The following is a 17,865-nucleotide window of genomic DNA, read 5'->3' as shown; positions in this document are numbered from 1 at the left end:
CCGCAAAAATGTAAGGTAGCGAAATAACAACTAAAAAGGCAACAATTTTCGAGGAATGATTCGCTATTTTCATTTCATTCATTCTCACGTAATATTAGGCCTACTTATAAAAATAAACAATAAATGCATTAATGATTAGACGAGAACCAAGAATCTCTCAACAATGAGCAAAACAAAAATACAGATAGTATGGTTTGATGGCTTCAAAAAGCTCAAAAGTAACCTTGACCTGTTGAATCAGCAAAGCGCGAGAAAAGGTTAATGACCAAAGATTGAACGTAATGGTACAGCGAAATCACCGGTTTTTAAATGACAAAATATTTATAGACTTTTGTGATTTTATATTATATGGAATTTACGCAATATTTTTGCACATTAGGGACAATAGGTACCTACAAATATTTGAATGTAGTAGCTTTAAGATACTTTTGATAAATACCTACTCGTAAAAAATTTCGAAATCTGACATTCGACATTCATCAATCACCAATTTTCATTAAACCTTGTTTGGATGCATAGTGCATTAAAGATACATATACTTACGAGCTCAGTTTGCCTATCGTTTATAATTTATTTCTAACTTTCTGCAATATTTTTCAAATTTTCCCTCAATTCCAGTGCGATTCAATTCAACTAGCTTTACTTTAAATAGGTACGTTGTAAAAAAATTTTGAATTAAAATCAAATAAAGCTTATATAAATTTAGGAAGCATTTTTGAGTTGAAATGTAGGTATGCCAGAAATAGTAACACAACAAATATCTGTAGTTGAAGTAATTCGTTCATAAATTATTTTTCTTAATGAAAAATGAACACATTGCACAGCCTATAAATCACCTTCAATCATCGACTTAAAATTCGAATCCAAAGGGACAAAGGTGTTTTTTAAATGAACATAGAGGATGAGAATAAGTTGATCTGCACATTTTTCATAGCATACATTCATGAAACGATTTCTTTCAATGACATCGTACAGGTACTGTATGTACTTTCAAAAATCGGATCAGGGAAATTTTTACGAAATGTAGGATAAAGTGTGAAAGCAAGAATATTACCAGGAAAATGTGAATGCGTTTGTAAAAACATAGTTCTATGTACTTGAACTTCATACTTTTCAACTACAAATATCCAACAGGAAAAATGATTGCTATTGGGAAATAGGTACTACGGAGAAAAAAATGTATCTATGTACCTGTGTGCCTATAAAATTACATCAAAATTCTCAGCTTTTCAGAAGGCTGCTTTCCTGGTGCCTATCTATTTAAACACTAACAGGTTAATATGTAATTATTTCTTACATTTACGTCATAACATAAATTGCAAATTATGCTGCTTTAGGTGTATAACACACCCACGTATACTGATTAAACGAAGTACTACAACTTACATACAAGTACAACATTCATTCATAATCATTTGATCATTCTCTTCAACTTGTTGCAAGTTGCCTACATTATGCCTTAAACTGTACATATGAAGTGGTGTCTCGACGACGTCAGTATGCCTGTGCCATATAAACATGATTCTAATTAGTGTTATTGTACTGCAACTTTCAGTGATGATTCATGTATCCGAACAAAAAATTGTGCTGTAACTTTTATTTTTCATTAATAAGTAAGTTTTGATCAAAACCAACATGTTAGATAAGTTCAAGACTGTATGCGCCGACTGTGGTCATAATGGTAAGAAAGATTTGGACTGTCAAGAATTTTTATGCCTAAATTTGTTTCATATTATTACACTATTGAGTATTAATTTTATACTTTTTTCAGATGTAACGTGGGCTGTGGTTAATCGAGGCTTATTAATATGCGACGAATGCTGCAGCGTACATCGAAGCTTAGGTCGACACATATCTCAGCTGAAATCGTTAACCAAGGGGCATTGGAGAAGTTCTTTATTAAATGTAATACCTCACTATCAGTTGTTCTCGCAAAATGATTCGAGATATATATTTTTATATTCGATGTTATTCTAGATGGTACAAACCTTAAGTAATGGAAGTATCAATAGCTTATGGGAACATACCTTGAGCGAATCGAAAAGCTCTAAAAAGAAACCTCAGCCTGGCGATCCTGTGCAGTATGTGATATCTGTAAATTCTTTAAGCAATGCAGACTTCTGTGTTGTATACTTACCCTATTTTATTTTCTGTAATGCAGCCCTAATAAAGCAGACTTCATACGAGCAAAGCACCAAGATTTGACGTATATCCTGAAAAGTAGAAATAGTGATTCTCCTGAAGACTTGAATCAACAACTACACTCTAGTGTTAGAACATCTAATCTAGAAACAAGTTTACGATTATTAATTCAAGGAGCTGATCCCAATTACTATCATGTGGTTGGTATTTTAATTTTAATTATTAGTCTTGAAATGTAGTTATATAAAATTGATATCATTCGAGTGTTTTTGTATTACAGGAAAAAGGTAACAATGTGATCCATGTAGCTGCTGGTGCTGGTCAAATGGAACAAATTGAACTTTTGGTAAATTATGGTGCTGACCCCAATGTTATTGATAGTCATGGAAATACTCCAGCAGCTTGTGCACGGTGAGCCATTGATGAATGATGCGAAAATTTTACGCGGACAAATTTTATATCAATTTTTGTTGTCTTATTTTGCAGTGTTAATGGTTTTTTGGATATTGAAGAGAAAATCATCGAATGTATGTACGAAGTTACTGACACTTTTTGCATGTTTTTATGCAAACGTAAAAGTGATCACAAGACTGAACATTTTTTTGTGCCTGAAATATCGGAATGTTGCATGCCTATAATTTCAAATAAGCAAATCAAGCTTAAATTACAAGAGGTAATTCATTTATTGCGTATTCATTTTTATTTAAGTAACTACGTATATTAGTTTAGTAAGTCGTTACATTATTTTTCATGCCACTATTGGACTAGGTATAAATAAAATTCTCTTTGGTGAGTTGAGCGCAACTTAAGCGAAGCAACTGATATTTTTATGATTTTTTATTGAACGTAATTTTATTTATTTCAGTTGTCCAACGTATTATTCGAAGAAATAACTATGGACGTATTTGATGAAGTCGATCGTAGAGAGAATGAAAGTAGTGAGTAATTTTGTTTCCGAGAAATTTGGTTATTATCATTCAAATATAATTTTCATCGTTGTTTGCGTGCAATTCTAGTTAGTCAGTTATCGAAGCTCAAAGATCAAACCTTAGTGCCATTTTTACCGGTTAATCCGGAATTATCAACGATGAGAAATCAAGGACGGCAGAAATTGGCCAGATTGAGTAAAGAAGAGTTTGCCACTCTCGTGTGGGATATCTTATGCGAATGCAAAAGAAGGCAAAATCCTCCGGGTAAATTGATGAAAAAAATTTGCGCATACACCTCTTTAAATTCCCTGACGTCATTTATTTGTTTTTTAGGCGAGGGACTTCTGAATAAAATCAAAGCTAATATTGCCGACGAAGAACCACTTTACGATAGTGTTGCTTCTGACGACGATTACGCAATTGCTGAAGAAATGGTAACAATTTTGCGTTCTAAATGGATGGAAATATTTTTGATTTTAAATTGAATTTTTAATTTTAGTTTGATCAGTCAAAAGATCTAGTTGCAAAAGATGCTTCTACTCCGGCGCAGTCTCCTGAAGAAGAGAATTCTTCTAAAAATAATATATTGGAAGGTGATTTGAAATCAAGATTAATTACTTCAGAAATTAGAATATCGGAATTAGTCAGCCAGGTTGTGGAGTTGCAACAGAAGGTAATATACTTTACTATAATGGTATGTATTTACTATTTTCACTAAAAATAATGGTTTTTTTTTCAATATGCGTAGATGGACGATATCAAAAAAGAAAACGTAGAGTTACGAAATACTATGCATCATCGTCAAGAAAGCACCTCCGAAACTGATTCAGTCGTAGAAGTGAAACCACGACCATCTTCATTATATAGCGTTGCTCAGAAATATATTAATTCGTCTAATAGTGCCATTGTAAGTTCACCCATTGCACATATTATCTTCTTCGAATTTATCATCTACATAGATCATTAATTGGACCATAGGATAGAACCAATTCACCTGATCCCGAAGAAATACTACGAAAAGCTGACCAAGTTACCAAGAGATTGCAAGAATTATCAAAAACCATAAGATCAATTGAGCACCATGGAGGTTTTACTCCTTGTGTAGAAAATGTTCGCAGTGCCATAGCTGACTTGACGGCGATTTTCCCTCAAGTACATTACAACGTTTTATATACCTCATATAATTTTTGTAACGTTCCATAATAATTATGTATGTACCTATATTTTTCTTGTAGGGATCAACTGAAGAAACCATTCGTTCTGCCTTACGCACCTTGAACACGAATACGATACGATTACAAGCTGTTTGTGCTGATGTCGATGCCACAGTCGAAAAAATACGAAATTATGCTTTCAACATGGCTAAAGCGAATCGACAAATTCTGACACATTTTCAGTGTTGATTGATACAAGAGTAGTTCTCTCTTTAATTCACCAAAGACATAATACATATTCGTTAATAATATGACTGTACTCGAAAAGGAGGAAAATGTGGGCCTACAATTTAAATCATTAATCTTTGAAAGGAGGCATAGTAGTCGAATACTTTTTGAATATTTATATTTTCCGATCCGACGTTTTACAGGACTTCACACGAACATTTTTTACTAAATAAAATAACAATGGAAAATGGCAACTAAAATGATAGGTACCTAAATTATTTAATTGAGCATATTTTTATGAATCTGTAAAACCTTCGTGATTGATTAGTCTTCATAAATTGGAAAAAATAATTATAAATTTTTAATGACTAACATTATTACAGACTTTCCTATACGAACGTGGTTATTTTTAAATTTAATTCAGGGCTGAATGTACGTGATACTGTAAGCTGTATTTCATTTACGATGTGTTTAATTTTATACATATTTTTTCTATTTTTCGTAGTTGGAAATGTTTTAATATAATAGGACGTATTTTTAATCAATTAGTTCTTTTGTAATTTGTTTTCAAACTGTTTATTGCTGAAACTGTCAATTTTTGAGAAATCTAAAGATGATGACGTGAGTTTTTATGAAATATTTAATATCGTTTTCGTTTCGTAAATGTACGTAGATGTTACGTATCCTATGAATTCGAAATTACAAAATGCAATTACATAATAGGTATTTGTCTCTGGACGAAAAGAAAAAGAAATGAATGACGCTACATTTAACCATGCTTGGGACAAACGTGCGCTTGGCACTGGTATAGTTATTTTGATTTATGTGAAAATGACCAACGAACCGTTTATGGAGATATGAATGCAAGCGTGTGTCATTATTGTGATAGAATAAAGTGAAAAAACTGTATTCGTGCAAGGAGTTCTTAAATTTTGGGCTTAATTTTTTCCGTTATTACTTCATACAAGGAAAGGAGTAAGTAATAAGTATACTACACTGAGTGCCTGGGTGATTCCATTTTCTCAAATTCTCATTCTTACGAATACATATGAAACGTTTCTTTTGAATCCGAAAGGCTGAAACTTCCGCAGCGTGTCTCAAACATCGTACTTCGTTTCGTGGAACGTAGACTTTGGGTTTAATTTTCCCTAATTTTCGAAGTAGGTACTCGAAAGATCACGAATCACGATCCAGAAACCAGAATAGATACAACAAACTTTGGTCATTATTCAAAAATCAAAATCAATGAAATCAAAGTTCGATTTTTTAATTTTCAAAATAGACTCCGACTCCGGGACTTCAAAGTACAAACGAACAAACCTAAAATAAAATATAACATGAGCGTAAGCGATAACAGTGAAAGTGAAATAAAATTTTAAAAAATCAAAAACAGAAAACGATCAAAAATAAAATGGATTTCGAGGGAAAATAAAAAATTTCAAATAATATCAAAATTCAAAATCAAAATAAAATTAAATAAAAAATAATCATGTCGCTCTCTCGCTCAAAGGGAGCGCTGTGAACTTCGAAATTTTGAAAAATATTCTTCATCCAGCTACTAGGAGAATCACGTTGGGCAACTTGGAAAAAAGATAAATTCCACTGCGTGTTCAAAAATGATTCAAAATTCAAAATGCAAATTGTCTGATACGTAGCGGTTCTGTAAAAGTTTATTTGACTCATCGTGTTGTCGTGTTATCTCGCCAGTGGCTCGGTGTTGTTGGATCAAACGATTTAGAATAAAATTTATTGCAGATAACGGCGTTACGTGTACTATTTGCGAACCACCTGCGTTTCATAATTATGCTTTAATACAAAGTTTATTCCACCGTTCAGAAATTTCGCAATCGAAATTTTCACCGGTTATTGATGTATGATTACAGCTCAACTCTAAAATGTCTAGTTATGGATTCAAAATGAATAGTAATCATTTGCACGATACTTTTGCGGTATTATTTAGCTTTCTCTTTACAGTAAGTCACCGGAATCTGTGATAATGACTACGTTAGTTAACATAAAACCCAAAAACTTGATACAAATAATGTATACTGTTTGCAGATTACTCACTTGTTCAATAATGGTGTTTCTTGTGGAGCGACGCCGCTCAATCATGCCAATATTGATATGACTTTAGGTGAGTAATTATCATAATTTATTGTCAATTTATCATTGATGAAAATTCACTGAGATATTTGTTTCAGCTTCAAATGAATTCGTTATGATAAATTTTTACGCCGATTGGTGTAAATTTAGTAATATGCTGCAACCTATTTTCGACGAAGCTGCCGATAAAATCAAAGAATCTTTCAGTGAGCCGGGCCGTGTTGTGTTTGGTAAAGTAGACTGTGATAAAGAAGGTAAGCTTCGATTCAATTCATGCTCACGAGACTAGACATTATATTAACGATGTGTTTTTGTTAGGTGGTATTGCCACTCGATTTCATATTTCCAAATACCCCACGTTGAAAGTTATCAGAAATGGTCAACCTGCCAAGAGAGAATACAGAGGTCAAAGATCAGTCGAAGCATTTGTAGAATTTGTTAAAAAACAATTAGCCGATCCTATCAAAGAATTCAATACGTTACAAGAACTTCATGACATTGATGTAAGTGCCTAGGCTGCCTACCTATTTGAATTATCTCGAGTACTGATTTTTCAATTCTTAATACCTGGTTTTTCCTTATAGAAAAAAGCTCGCGCTGTTATCGGTTATTTCCATTCGAAAGAAGTGAAAGAGTACGATGTTTTCAGAAGGGTTGCATCGAATTTAAAAGAAGATTGCTTATTTCACGTCGGTTTCGGGTAAGTAACACTCCATTTTGCAATTCGTCATTTCTCAGTTGGTTTATAGCGAAATCCAATGCTCATGAATGGCGTACAAATGCAAGCGTCATAAATAATTTTGCAATTGTTTGAACATATGTTCAGCAATCGTAAAGTGTTTTTTACAATCTTTCGTGAAGACTTGGTATGAATGGTTTAGGTAGGTACGTCATCGTTGTTCGGTGATAATTTTCAAGTTCACTCTACCAAATTTTTCCTTTCGAAAAAGGATTAAATATTTGAAGTGACATTGGCGTATAAAGTAAACGAAAAATGGAAAACTATCGAATCGTATCATCTTCATTTGGAAAATCAATTTGGCAACGTAGCTTTAAGTTGGCTTGTTAGGGAATTTTTGAAATATCTTAATTACCGGTTCGTTAAGCATTGCGCGATAGGCTAATGTGCTGTCGGGAGTACAATGTTTTTTGTTATCAAATATGATAAAAATTGTCTCGTCAAACTTGTATAAATCTAGACATTTGTTTTTACAGCGAAGCTGTTCGAGCGATGCATCCTCCCGACCAGCCCCTTATCGTGTTCAGACCAGACCATGCGACACCAGAAATAGAGCACGAATCGTACAACGGAAGTTTAACATTGTACGATGAACTGAATGCGTGGCTTACCGATAAATGTGTTCCTCTAGTTCGCGAAATAACATTTGAAAATGCTGAAGAATTGACCGAGGAGGGTTTACCATTTTTGATTTTGTTCCATAAACCCGACGATGTAAATACTGTAAAACTGTACAAAGAAATTGTATTAACGGAATTGATCTCAGAGAAACGTACGTATACCGTAGAGGTGTCACTTTATCGTATCAAGGCTTTAATGCTCTAGTATATATAATTTTTCTTTTTCAATTTCAGAGAGTATAAATTTCTTGACAGCGGACGGAGAACGCTTCGCACATCCTTTACATCATTTAGGGAAATCACCTGATGATTTACCTCTCATAGCTATAGATAGTTTTAGGCATATGTATTTATTCTCAGATATATCACAAATGACGGTTCCTGGTAAGTTAAAACAATTTGTACATGATTTATATTCGGGTAAATTACACCGAGAATTCCACTTCGGACCCGAAAGCGGATCTCCTATTGAAATCGTACAAATTCAAATGGGTAATTTGCAAATTGGCGGCGATAGCGGCGGTGACACGAAACAAGTCACTAAACCACCGGAATCGACGTTTAAGAAATTAGCACCGTCCAAAAATCGTTATACGTTATTGAGGGACGAGCTGTAAAAATTATTCAATGTGATATTGTGCTTATTTCCCCCACCCCCTTACGCCCACCCCCTTCTCATGTGCAATCATTGCTCGTATTACGATCTGGGATTTTCTGTAGAAAAAGTAACGATACTTTGAGCATCCAAAGAATCAGTGTAGTTTTGTTTTTTCAAATCTAAATTCTTATTTAAAAAATTATTCTCTCTTCGTTGAGACTCCAAAAAACACATCTACTTTATATTTTTAAGTATTAAGTATTTTCGGTATGTTTTTTACCGTTTTCTAAAAAAAGCTGGCATTTAAAGAATTTAAATATTTAAATGTTTTCACGAGCGCTAAATCAATGAAATATTGCGCAGTTTGTTATTTTGTCGAGTAAAAACTCAATTTTTTCATTTTGGAAAAATAACTATTTAATTCGAAATAATCTTGACTTAAATTTACGGAAACGTTCAGCTCGTTTAATTTTTTGCTTAATGTGATTCGATTATGATTTAAGATATTCTGGAAAAATTTGACTGTTTTCATATTGTTTCGGTTTTATTGAAATTTAAATATTTTTGTAATTTTATGTGAATTTATAGCATTATTCAGAATAGTTTTAAATCTCTAGCTAAATAAGAATGTGTTGTTGTTTTTGTTACCTGTTGTTTAATTTGTATATTTCTTTCCGAAACACTATGCTAAAATTATTAAATTTTTTTCCAACTTTTTAGATCGATATTGTTTTAATAATATCACGATGATAGCTCTCAAATTGGAGTTATTGAAATATACGTGTATATATTTGTGTCGTGAAATTATTTTTCGAGCGTAGCGTTGAGTGTTCATCTTCTTTATGCCCGCATGTTGAACAATAATGAGATTTAATTTCAATTTGGGTGTTTCAAACTATTAATTTTATCAATTTTTCAACTCGAAGTTCAATTTAATATTTGTAGTTGTGCTGATTAGCCATCTTCAAATTATTATCCTTACGTAATACATGATAAATTTTTTCACTGTAATTTTTTACCTACCGACCACATATGCATAAAAATTTGGTCGTTTAAACTAGATAATACGTTCAGTTTTTAATATCTGGTTATTATTTGCTCAAGGTCATTACAATTACGCCCTCTAACCGCCGCCTCCTCCGCCGTTAAAATATCAAATCGCTAAAATATTGATGGATTTAATATGAATGCATTTCTGAGATGCGGGTCTATTCGTAATTTCGAGGGGGAAACATTACAACTTTCTGAAGGGGAAATTGGAATGGCCGCATTCTATCAAATGTTGAATACTGGCCTTCCAACACTTAAAGTTGTTAGTTTCACATTTAAAATGCAGATAAGAATTTAGACGTTTAACTTCGTTTGAAAAATGACAAAGTTGACACTTTTTTTTTACTAAAAGAGCAACATATGAAAAAGAAACAACGAATATTATGGAGTACCTAGTTTTTCACCAGCAGAAATGCACAATTGATTTTTAAAACGTTTGAATGAATATTCTCATTTTTTAAACAAGAAATTATATTTACAAAACAATTAACAGTTCAGTCTTTGGGAAATTTGAAGGAAAAAAAATCAGTACCCTTAAAAACATTATTTAGTAAATAGACTCCACGGTGACTTTGAAATTTCCGTATAAAATAGCTAAAATATTATCAACGTTGGTATTCATGGTTTCTTCCATCTCAGTCGTAATATTCTCACATTCGGTTTCGTTAATTAGACTTAAACATTGATTCAACTTATTTATAAGATTATCTTTGCCTTGTATCGACATATAATTACCGACTTCTAATACCTGACAGACGTCTTCCATAATAAGCCGGTCTGTCACATCACTGGTTGTTGATTCTTCGACATCTGCTTCCATCTTCTCAGGTTGAATTTTCAACATTCGAATAGCATGGATGTGTTTACACAGATTATGCATTATTAGGTAATCATTACAGGTGCAGGAGAACATATGCACACATACACCGCACGAAGTGCATTTTCGTTTACATTCGCAAGTTTCTGCTTCTGTTTTCACATTGTAGATAACATTTTCTTGACGATCGCATTTCACTTGCCAATGATTACAGGACGACTCGTCGATTTCTTTGACTTCATTACGACGTCGATGCCTCTTGTATAATTTTTCTTTGTAACTTGTACCGGCGATATCTTCCAGATGCATTAGACGATTAAACACTTTCTCGCGAATAACTTTGAAAAATAAATGGAGCAAGACATCCATATTAGTATTCTTGATCCCTTTCGCATGGAGATGATTCAAAACACGATGAAAAGCTTCGAGAGCCATATTATGATTAATAAACTCCTTGGAACGGTAACACGGAGCCCAAGCTTCGAGTCGGTAACCATATTTTGACCGAAAATAATTATGAAAATCAACATGACCGGCTTGTTTTAAATCATCGAGAATCGAACTAAAAGAAGAAAAAAACGCAGAACTATCGGTTTCTTCTAAAAGCGGTCTGAGCCTAGAATACACTTCGCATTTGGCTCTTTTATCACCGATCAACTTCAAATTTTTTTTCCATTCTTCATCTACGTGCCATTTACATAATAATATTAGTTCGGGCTTCTCCGTCATAATTTTTTCCCAAGCGTCATGGTAACATTGCTCGTCCTCTGACATGAAAATTTTAGTTGAAATTGGCCCCGTGTACGATTTAATTACGCCAAAAAGTATCGATAACGTGGTTTCGTTTATGAGATCACAGATGCAAAAACAGCATGGAAATTCTTCGCCGAATTCGTCGATTACCAAAATAGCGATTATTTGAAAATTACTTTTTTTCGGGTTATTAACGCAATCGATGCAGATTTTCTCAGGACCGAATTTTTTCAAAATTTCTATCTGAACATCGTTCATTATGATTATCATGGTTTGATTGACGTCGAGGACAGGATGAGATTCTCCTTTTTGTTTATTCATTACGATAGGATTATGAGCCATTTCGTTGCATTCATTCAGTAACGTTTCTGCATTTACCTCGTTTTCTTTGGGTTTTTTCTTCACTTCGGAAATGCTGTATTTTTTTATTATATTGAATAGTGTTTTCTTATTGAGGAAGTGTTTCTTTTCCAGAGCTGAAGATGCAGTGATTTCATTACGAACTTCGTTCAAAATCTGGTCCAAGTCAGCTCCTTCTTTGAGCTTATCTGAAACAAATATTTCAACAATGGGTTTATTGTTTTGAAATGAGTCTCGTTCACAATGAAAATATGATAACTTCATTTTGAAATTTTACCCGCTATCAACTGTTTTTGACTCGATGGTAACGGTAAAAAACAAAATTGATGATCGTGTCCAATATGAGTGGAATGGTATTCTACATTTACGGATCCTTCGGCTTCGAACGTAACCAATATACGAGCGGTGCAACAAAAACCTGAAATGATACGTCAATGCATATTGTTCAATATATTCAAACAATGAACGTTTTACTTCAAGAGCAATTTTATATGTACCAATTTTGCAAGTTCCCTTGGATCTAGCCATCCGTTGGCCGGTGCCCTTTTTCCTGTATACGCCACTTCGATTACATGTGAAACGAGTCATTCTATCGCCATTTTTCTTGACGTGAGTTTTATTTCTTGTAAACATCGATATAGATGAACTTTCTTCTTTCTCTTTCCATTTCCAAAATTCTGAAAAGTAACAGATAATGTTTAAGAAACACGATTCATGTATAAATGGCAATACAATAACAACACAAACCATCTTCGGAGGAGAACTTCATGTGGCTAACGTTCAACTCAACGTTATGTTCAGATTGCAAATGTTTCTCCAAGTAATGGAAGGTAACACATATAATATCACACACAGGGCAGATTATACGACTACTATTTCTATCCTTACGACCATTTGATCCTCGTTTACCCGAGAGTACATGCAAACGACTGATGTGACGACTCAAGTTGTATTTACGTGAAAACTCTTCTCCGCAATCGTTACATAGAAATTTCCTAGATCTGGGATTCATTTTCATCGCAAAACAGCATAAAATGATCAGAACGGAACAAGTTTTAACAAAAAATTTAATATTTTCAAAAAATTACTCAAACTTCGAATAGGGCATTTCAAACTACGTCATCCGAGTCACGTGATAACGAACTGGTGTGTAAACCAAGTCGAATAATATACAGTACTGAATGGAGAATCGTATTGTGCTCGCTGTTTACTAAAATTACTCAAAATGTTCAACGAACACATTGATATTTTAATACTGCAAAATGTTCGTAGTTTTATCCTCTTTACATTGATTTTTTCCCAAAAGCTCTACCTTTTACCGTTCAAAAGTTCTTGAAGTTAAAAGTTGCGAAAACAAGGCAAAAACCAGCTGCGGACAGCAAGTAATGAACTCTTTTGGTAACTTTGACCTGCAAGAACTTTTGAACGGTTAAGGGTAGAGCTTTCGGGAAAGAATCAATGTAAAGAGGATCAAACTACGAACATTTTGCAGTATTAAAATATCAATGTGTTCGATGAAAATTTTGAGTAATTTTAGTTCAAAGTTCAATACTTGCCGCCCGCAGCTGGTTTTAGCATTGTTTTCGCAACTTTAAACTACTAAAACTTTTGAACGGTAAAAGGTAGAGCTTTCGGGAAAAAATTAATTTAAAGAGGATAAAACTACGAACATTTTGCTGTATTAAAATATCAATGTGTTCGTTGAAAATTTTGAGTAATTTTAGTTTAAACAGCGAGCACAATACCTAGTACATTTCGCATCGTTTGCACACCACTTCGATTATCAGACGGGTGTGACGTCACTTTTAAATGCCCTATAATTAGAAGCTATAAATTTTGGAAAATTTTTGAATTCATAGTTCAAAATCAAAAGGTTGGGCATTGTTTGTTGACTTTTTACTTCATAAAGTACTACAAATGATGACGAAAATTCACATTTTTTCCATTAAAATCGCTGGTATTTTACATATTCTTTGATAAATTCTATGATTTAATTTCATAAATAAAAAAATAAATTCAAAAATATCTGATAATTTTGATTTTTCTTCTTGAAAAAAGACAAAATCACCATCGGCCATCGTTGAGATCGCATGATTGATTTGAGAAGTGACGACCTAGAATTTTTTTTGTTCTTCTCTTGTTTACGTCTGTTATCAATAGAAAAATATTGATGAAAATTTTAACTTTTTTCTAAAACGAAGGTTAAAACTTAAATTGCGATTTCTCTTCCGAATTAATTGAAATTTATGTGGTACAAGTTGATTTTTCAATTATGAGTAAGTTCTGGAAAACCTACGAACGATTTTTGAGAGCTTTAGGCTTCGATAAATTCGGAAATTTCGTTGCTATCATCGACCACAATGGAGGCGTCGTAAATTCCGCCTATAAACTTTGGAGGTAAGAATTTAATTTCATCTCAACCTCTGATTTTCAAAAACTTGATATAATTGTTTAAATGAATAATATATTCTACAGATTCGATACTTTGAAGAAAGGAGAGCTGGTTGGGATGGACGAATTCGGAAATAAATACTACCATAATAAGAATTATTTCATTTGTAAGTATGCAGAAGATTGTAATGTATTATTGTGTATCGGAATATGAGAACTGATGTTATGATTTTTAGGTCGTAGTCGTTGGGTTGAACATGCAGATTATTTCGGTTTGAATTACGATGCTACGCATATTCCTCCACAGTGGCATGGTTGGCTACATTACAAAACTGATTATCTTCCTCATGAGGTTTGTTATCAACGTATATATGTATTCATCTCTACTACGTTAAAAAATAATTCGTTAGTACGAAAAAAGAATCACTTGCAGCTTTGGTAAATGTTTCTTAGTTCAGTAGTATTTTTTCCTCCTTATTTTCAACTCGATAAAAAGGTTTTAAAACTATTAAGTCATCATAGAAACCATTTGAAATAACATTTCATATTTTGTCGTTATAAAATAGAAGTAAGAAATTTTATCTTTGCATATATCAGAATTACTTCTGGGAACTAACCTTAATTACTTTCTAGTTGGCCAGAATGCACAATTATTTCTTTGCAAGTAGTTTCTAAATACCTATGTGTAAGTTACGTATAAACGTTATGTTGTTTCAGGATCCCCATAGACCAAATTATCCATGGTCTTTACAAGCTAGTGAAAATCTAACTGGTACCACAGATGCCTACATGGCTTACTCTACAACTAAACCAAAAATACAATTGTGGAAACCAAAATCGAAATCTACATAGTTTTTTCATTGTAATACATACTGAAATTTGTAAATAGAATATGTTAGAATCGTTGATTATTTGAATATGTTTCTTAATTGTTATTTTAAATTACCTACTGATTATTAGATGCATCAACTGAGTAGCTCTTGGAAGTTTAATCTGTTTATGTGTTACGTTTGAAAAAGATGAATATTGTGTATGCGACAAACGTTCAGATTTTTCTTTTTTGCTAATTATCTCGATCTTGTGCATTAAAAAAACGCCGTATCTCATTATGTAATGCAAATATCTTTGTAAAATAGAGAATTCTTCGATTATATTGTAGAATTAAATATTGTAACATGTTGATATTCAACCGAACTGCGAAATCAGCTGAGTCAACTTTGTGCTTGAGCATGTAGTAATATTGGGTTGAGTATAGTTTAGTACTCTGAGGATCAGGAGGCAAAAAACACGTATTCTTTGGATGCAAACTTCGCAATAAAATTAAGATTTTGAGCCCGTGAAAGAAATAGAACAGCTTCAAATTTTAACTTTGGCCGAGAGTAATGTAATGTTTCAAAGCAGCTAATTTAAATGATCGAGCGATTGATTGACAGTTTGAACAGCGAATTGAAGATGAAGATTACGGCGTAACGTCGATGACGTCACTAAAATTTCAACCAACACTTGGCTTCAAATCCGCAAATCGTCTAAGTGCAAAATTTCTCCTACAAAGTAACATGTACGTACAGATAAAAATTATCCTATTTTGTTATCACGTAAAGTATCATGTGTGTAATGTAATTTAATTACCCAAGAAGCGATTAACGTATAAAATAATGTCGAGTAAGCTTGGTTTTCTCGTCGCAATGAAGTATCGTATTTACTACGATGGCGTTATTTCGAGTAGTTAAAAACCGCGAAATGGGAGAAGTACCGGTTGGCGATAAAAGTACTTGAACGTGTTCTTGTTTCATGTTTTCGTAATTCAATGAATGAATGCAGCTTCGATAGTTGTTTGTAAAAGTTGCAAGTTCGGCGTCATGATTCGAATAGTGTTCTATTTTATTTTTTCATGATGTTTCGTTTATTTTAAGTTTCGTGCTTAACGGAAATCTTTCCGTTGATTAACTCGTTAATTTTTTCAATTAAAAATTTTTAATCTTTGAAATGAAGGAAGAAATGGAATTTGATCCTGCGACAGCGAAAAGTCAGGAAACCCTGCTTTCGCCGAGAGGTAAGAGCTTTCCTAAATAAATCATTAAAATAAGCGCCGGAGTATATTGAGGTGATTAGTATAGGTATCAGTATAATTTTTATTCATGTCTGACTCAAAAACTTGAACATTTCACGACCTTTTTTCCAAACTAAAAATTCAAAAAATAGTAACATTCAGAAAAATATTACTGTATAGTTGCTTAGCTACTAATAGTTTATTTTGGAAAGTACCCACTTATTTCTTTTCTTTTTACTCCCTTTCACTATTGAAATTCGCAAAAAGGTTTACTTCCTGATAACACCCAGTTCTCCAAAATTAAAAAAAAAATGCTCTTCATCAAAACGTCATCTTGATGAATTTTGAATTCATTTTTAATTGATCTTATAAGTAATCGTGAATTCTTTCCACTTACGTAATTCATTTTTCATGCGTCAAAACTGTCATAGTTTTTTTATTTAAATAGGTATTATAAATACTGCCGAAATAAAAGAACCTATAATACTTTCTAATCTTATGGGAAAGTCTAAACCAATACTCTCACTTTCAACTCTGCTCTTGTTTTTATTTTTTTCATTTCATTTTTTTTTTTTTTTTTTGTTAATGCACGTGGTTGGACGATGTAATTTGATAGGTATAGGTGCATTAAATAAATCAATCGAATCATTCAAGATTTCAACGATCAGCCTTTTATTCCATGAAAATTAAAACCATGATTTTCAATTAATTGAATTTAAAATAATTAGATGTTTGTGATTTATCTCACATAGGATTCATCATTTATTCCTGTCGAGTATGAATGAGTAGTGGCCAAATAAATATTCATAATATTGTCTTTGTAAGTACATAAATGACATTGTGTTATCGTAATGTGGTTTGGGGTTTTCTGCATCATTATTTTAAATTACCGATTTTTTTTTTTTTTGCAAGATAGGTACCTAAATAGATACTTATTTTGTTCAGGTCTGTGTTCGTTCATCTATTACGAAAATTTAAAACACGTTTATTTCATCTTCATGTACCAATACCTAGTACCTATTTTCTGTACATTTGTTGAAAGATCCATTAAATAGGCTTCAACTTGATTACCTATACCTTTAATTTCCTTATTGTTTTTCTTAAATAAATTCGTGTACATTTTTTCATTTTACGATTTTGTTTCGTTTGCAAAATGTGCACGAGTAAGTATTTTTAAAGAACAAATAAAAAATAGGTAGGTACCACAAATGAGGATAGTCCGAGAGTTAACGATACAAATTGGTTGTACATGCCATGAGAACATATGAGCAAATTGCATATTTTGACCATAAATCCATAAATTCTCGAATACCGATGATGATATATTTTTTTTATTATTTGACCGACCCAGCCCATCAGCCTTAATAAATTCTATTCAATAATAAAATTACCACGTAAAAAGTTCAATTTGAACTTGCAAGCTATATAGATACTCACAATCACCTGTCTGTTAAATCAGGTAGTGTTCGTTAATTGATAAAATTTATTTTCCCTTTAGACTGCGATAAGGATCATCGAAATTAAAGCAGTAAACAACTTATCCCATAGCCCCATATATTATATCTTCGTCGACCATTGTGCACGTGTTTGAGGACTTGTAAAAAATAATTATTGATTGTTACGTGTTTTGTGAAAGAGTTTTCTGTGAACCGTTCAAAATAGTCCATCACATTAAAAGGATCGAAAAAAGGTGGAATACTTGAACGAGTATTTAACCCTGTATAGTTTGAAAGTGTTAAGATTGGGAATCCTTGAAAATCTTGGAATGTACCTATTTAAAAAATGTCACACGCCACGTGACAAGTAAAAGTTACCGTTTTTTTTTTTTAATATATATATAGAGGTATAGAAAGAAAGAGATACATAACTACCTACTGTAGGTCGATATTTCTAAGTTTTTATGTGAGACTTCTTAGAGAAAAGTAGGTAAT

At 32.7% G+C, this 17,865-nt stretch overlaps 5 protein-coding genes across 7 annotated transcripts in view; 4 read left to right on the top strand and 1 right to left on the bottom strand.

The window, feature by feature from the left end:
- The first annotated feature begins 1,449 nt into the window (after positions 1-1,449).
- On the top strand, positions 1,450-5,078 carry Git (ARF GTPase-activating protein GIT1). The gene is made up of 13 exons (XM_065358513.1): positions 1,450-1,681; positions 1,772-1,905; positions 1,978-2,081; positions 2,162-2,342; positions 2,423-2,553; positions 2,629-2,815; positions 3,008-3,080; positions 3,159-3,335; positions 3,405-3,505; positions 3,571-3,744; positions 3,820-3,978; positions 4,050-4,223; positions 4,307-5,078. Exons 1-13 carry the CDS (start codon positions 1,636-1,638, stop codon positions 4,472-4,474), a joined length of 1,809 nt encoding a protein of 602 aa, XP_065214585.1. The 5' UTR covers positions 1,450-1,635; the 3' UTR covers positions 4,475-5,078.
- Positions 5,079-6,022: 944 nt separating this feature from the next.
- ERp44 (Endoplasmic reticulum protein 44) lies at positions 6,023-9,309 on the top strand. The gene is made up of 7 exons (XM_065358520.1): positions 6,023-6,426; positions 6,512-6,587; positions 6,655-6,810; positions 6,875-7,059; positions 7,141-7,256; positions 7,772-8,067; positions 8,150-9,309. The coding sequence occupies exons 1-7, from the start codon at positions 6,349-6,351 to the stop codon at positions 8,530-8,532; spliced, it is 1,290 nt and encodes a 429-aa protein (XP_065214592.1). The 5' UTR covers positions 6,023-6,348; the 3' UTR covers positions 8,533-9,309.
- A 697-nt stretch (positions 9,310-10,006) lies between these two features.
- Positions 10,007-13,301, bottom strand: LOC135841519 (uncharacterized). Of its 3 annotated transcripts, XM_065358511.1 has the most exons (6): positions 13,239-13,283; positions 12,582-12,703; positions 12,241-12,494; positions 11,991-12,170; positions 11,771-11,911; positions 10,007-11,681 (listed from the first exon to the last, which is right to left on the bottom strand). In XM_065358511.1, the coding sequence occupies exons 2-6, from the start codon at positions 12,599-12,601 to the stop codon at positions 10,111-10,113; spliced, it is 2,166 nt and encodes a 721-aa protein (XP_065214583.1). In that variant the 5' UTR covers positions 12,602-12,703; positions 13,239-13,283; the 3' UTR covers positions 10,007-10,110. The 3 variants fall into 3 exon arrangements, with proteins under 3 accessions (XP_065214583.1, XP_065214581.1, XP_065214584.1); XM_065358509.1 differs by having other exon boundaries at positions 12,582-13,301; XM_065358512.1 differs by lacking the exon at positions 12,582-12,703 and having other exon boundaries at positions 10,008-11,681; positions 13,239-13,300.
- A 358-nt stretch (positions 13,302-13,659) lies between these two features.
- On the top strand, positions 13,660-15,035 carry ND-B17.2 (NADH dehydrogenase (ubiquinone) B17.2 subunit). Its single transcript, XM_065358530.1, has 4 exons — positions 13,660-13,890; positions 13,969-14,051; positions 14,121-14,236; positions 14,602-15,035. Exons 1-4 carry the CDS (start codon positions 13,766-13,768, stop codon positions 14,734-14,736), a joined length of 459 nt encoding a protein of 152 aa, XP_065214602.1. The 5' UTR covers positions 13,660-13,765; the 3' UTR covers positions 14,737-15,035.
- Positions 15,036-15,665: 630 nt separating this feature from the next.
- Picot (putative inorganic phosphate cotransporter protein picot) overlaps positions 15,666-17,865 on the top strand; it is a 74,847-nt gene continuing 72,647 nt past the window's right edge. Inside the window, exon 1 of the mRNA XM_065358516.1 lies at positions 15,666-15,937. Coding sequence (XP_065214588.1) covers positions 15,871-15,937 — 67 coding nt within the window. The 5' untranslated portion in view covers positions 15,666-15,870. The remainder of the gene's footprint in view (positions 15,938-17,865) is intronic.

The sequence above is a fragment of the Planococcus citri genome, chromosome 3, assembly GCF_950023065.1.
Source record: "Planococcus citri chromosome 3, ihPlaCitr1.1, whole genome shotgun sequence".
NCBI classification, from domain to species: Eukaryota; Metazoa; Arthropoda; class Insecta; order Hemiptera; family Pseudococcidae; genus Planococcus; species Planococcus citri.
The sequence above is the reverse complement of the archived record's forward strand: the minus strand, read 5'-3'. Positions and strand labels throughout refer to the sequence as shown.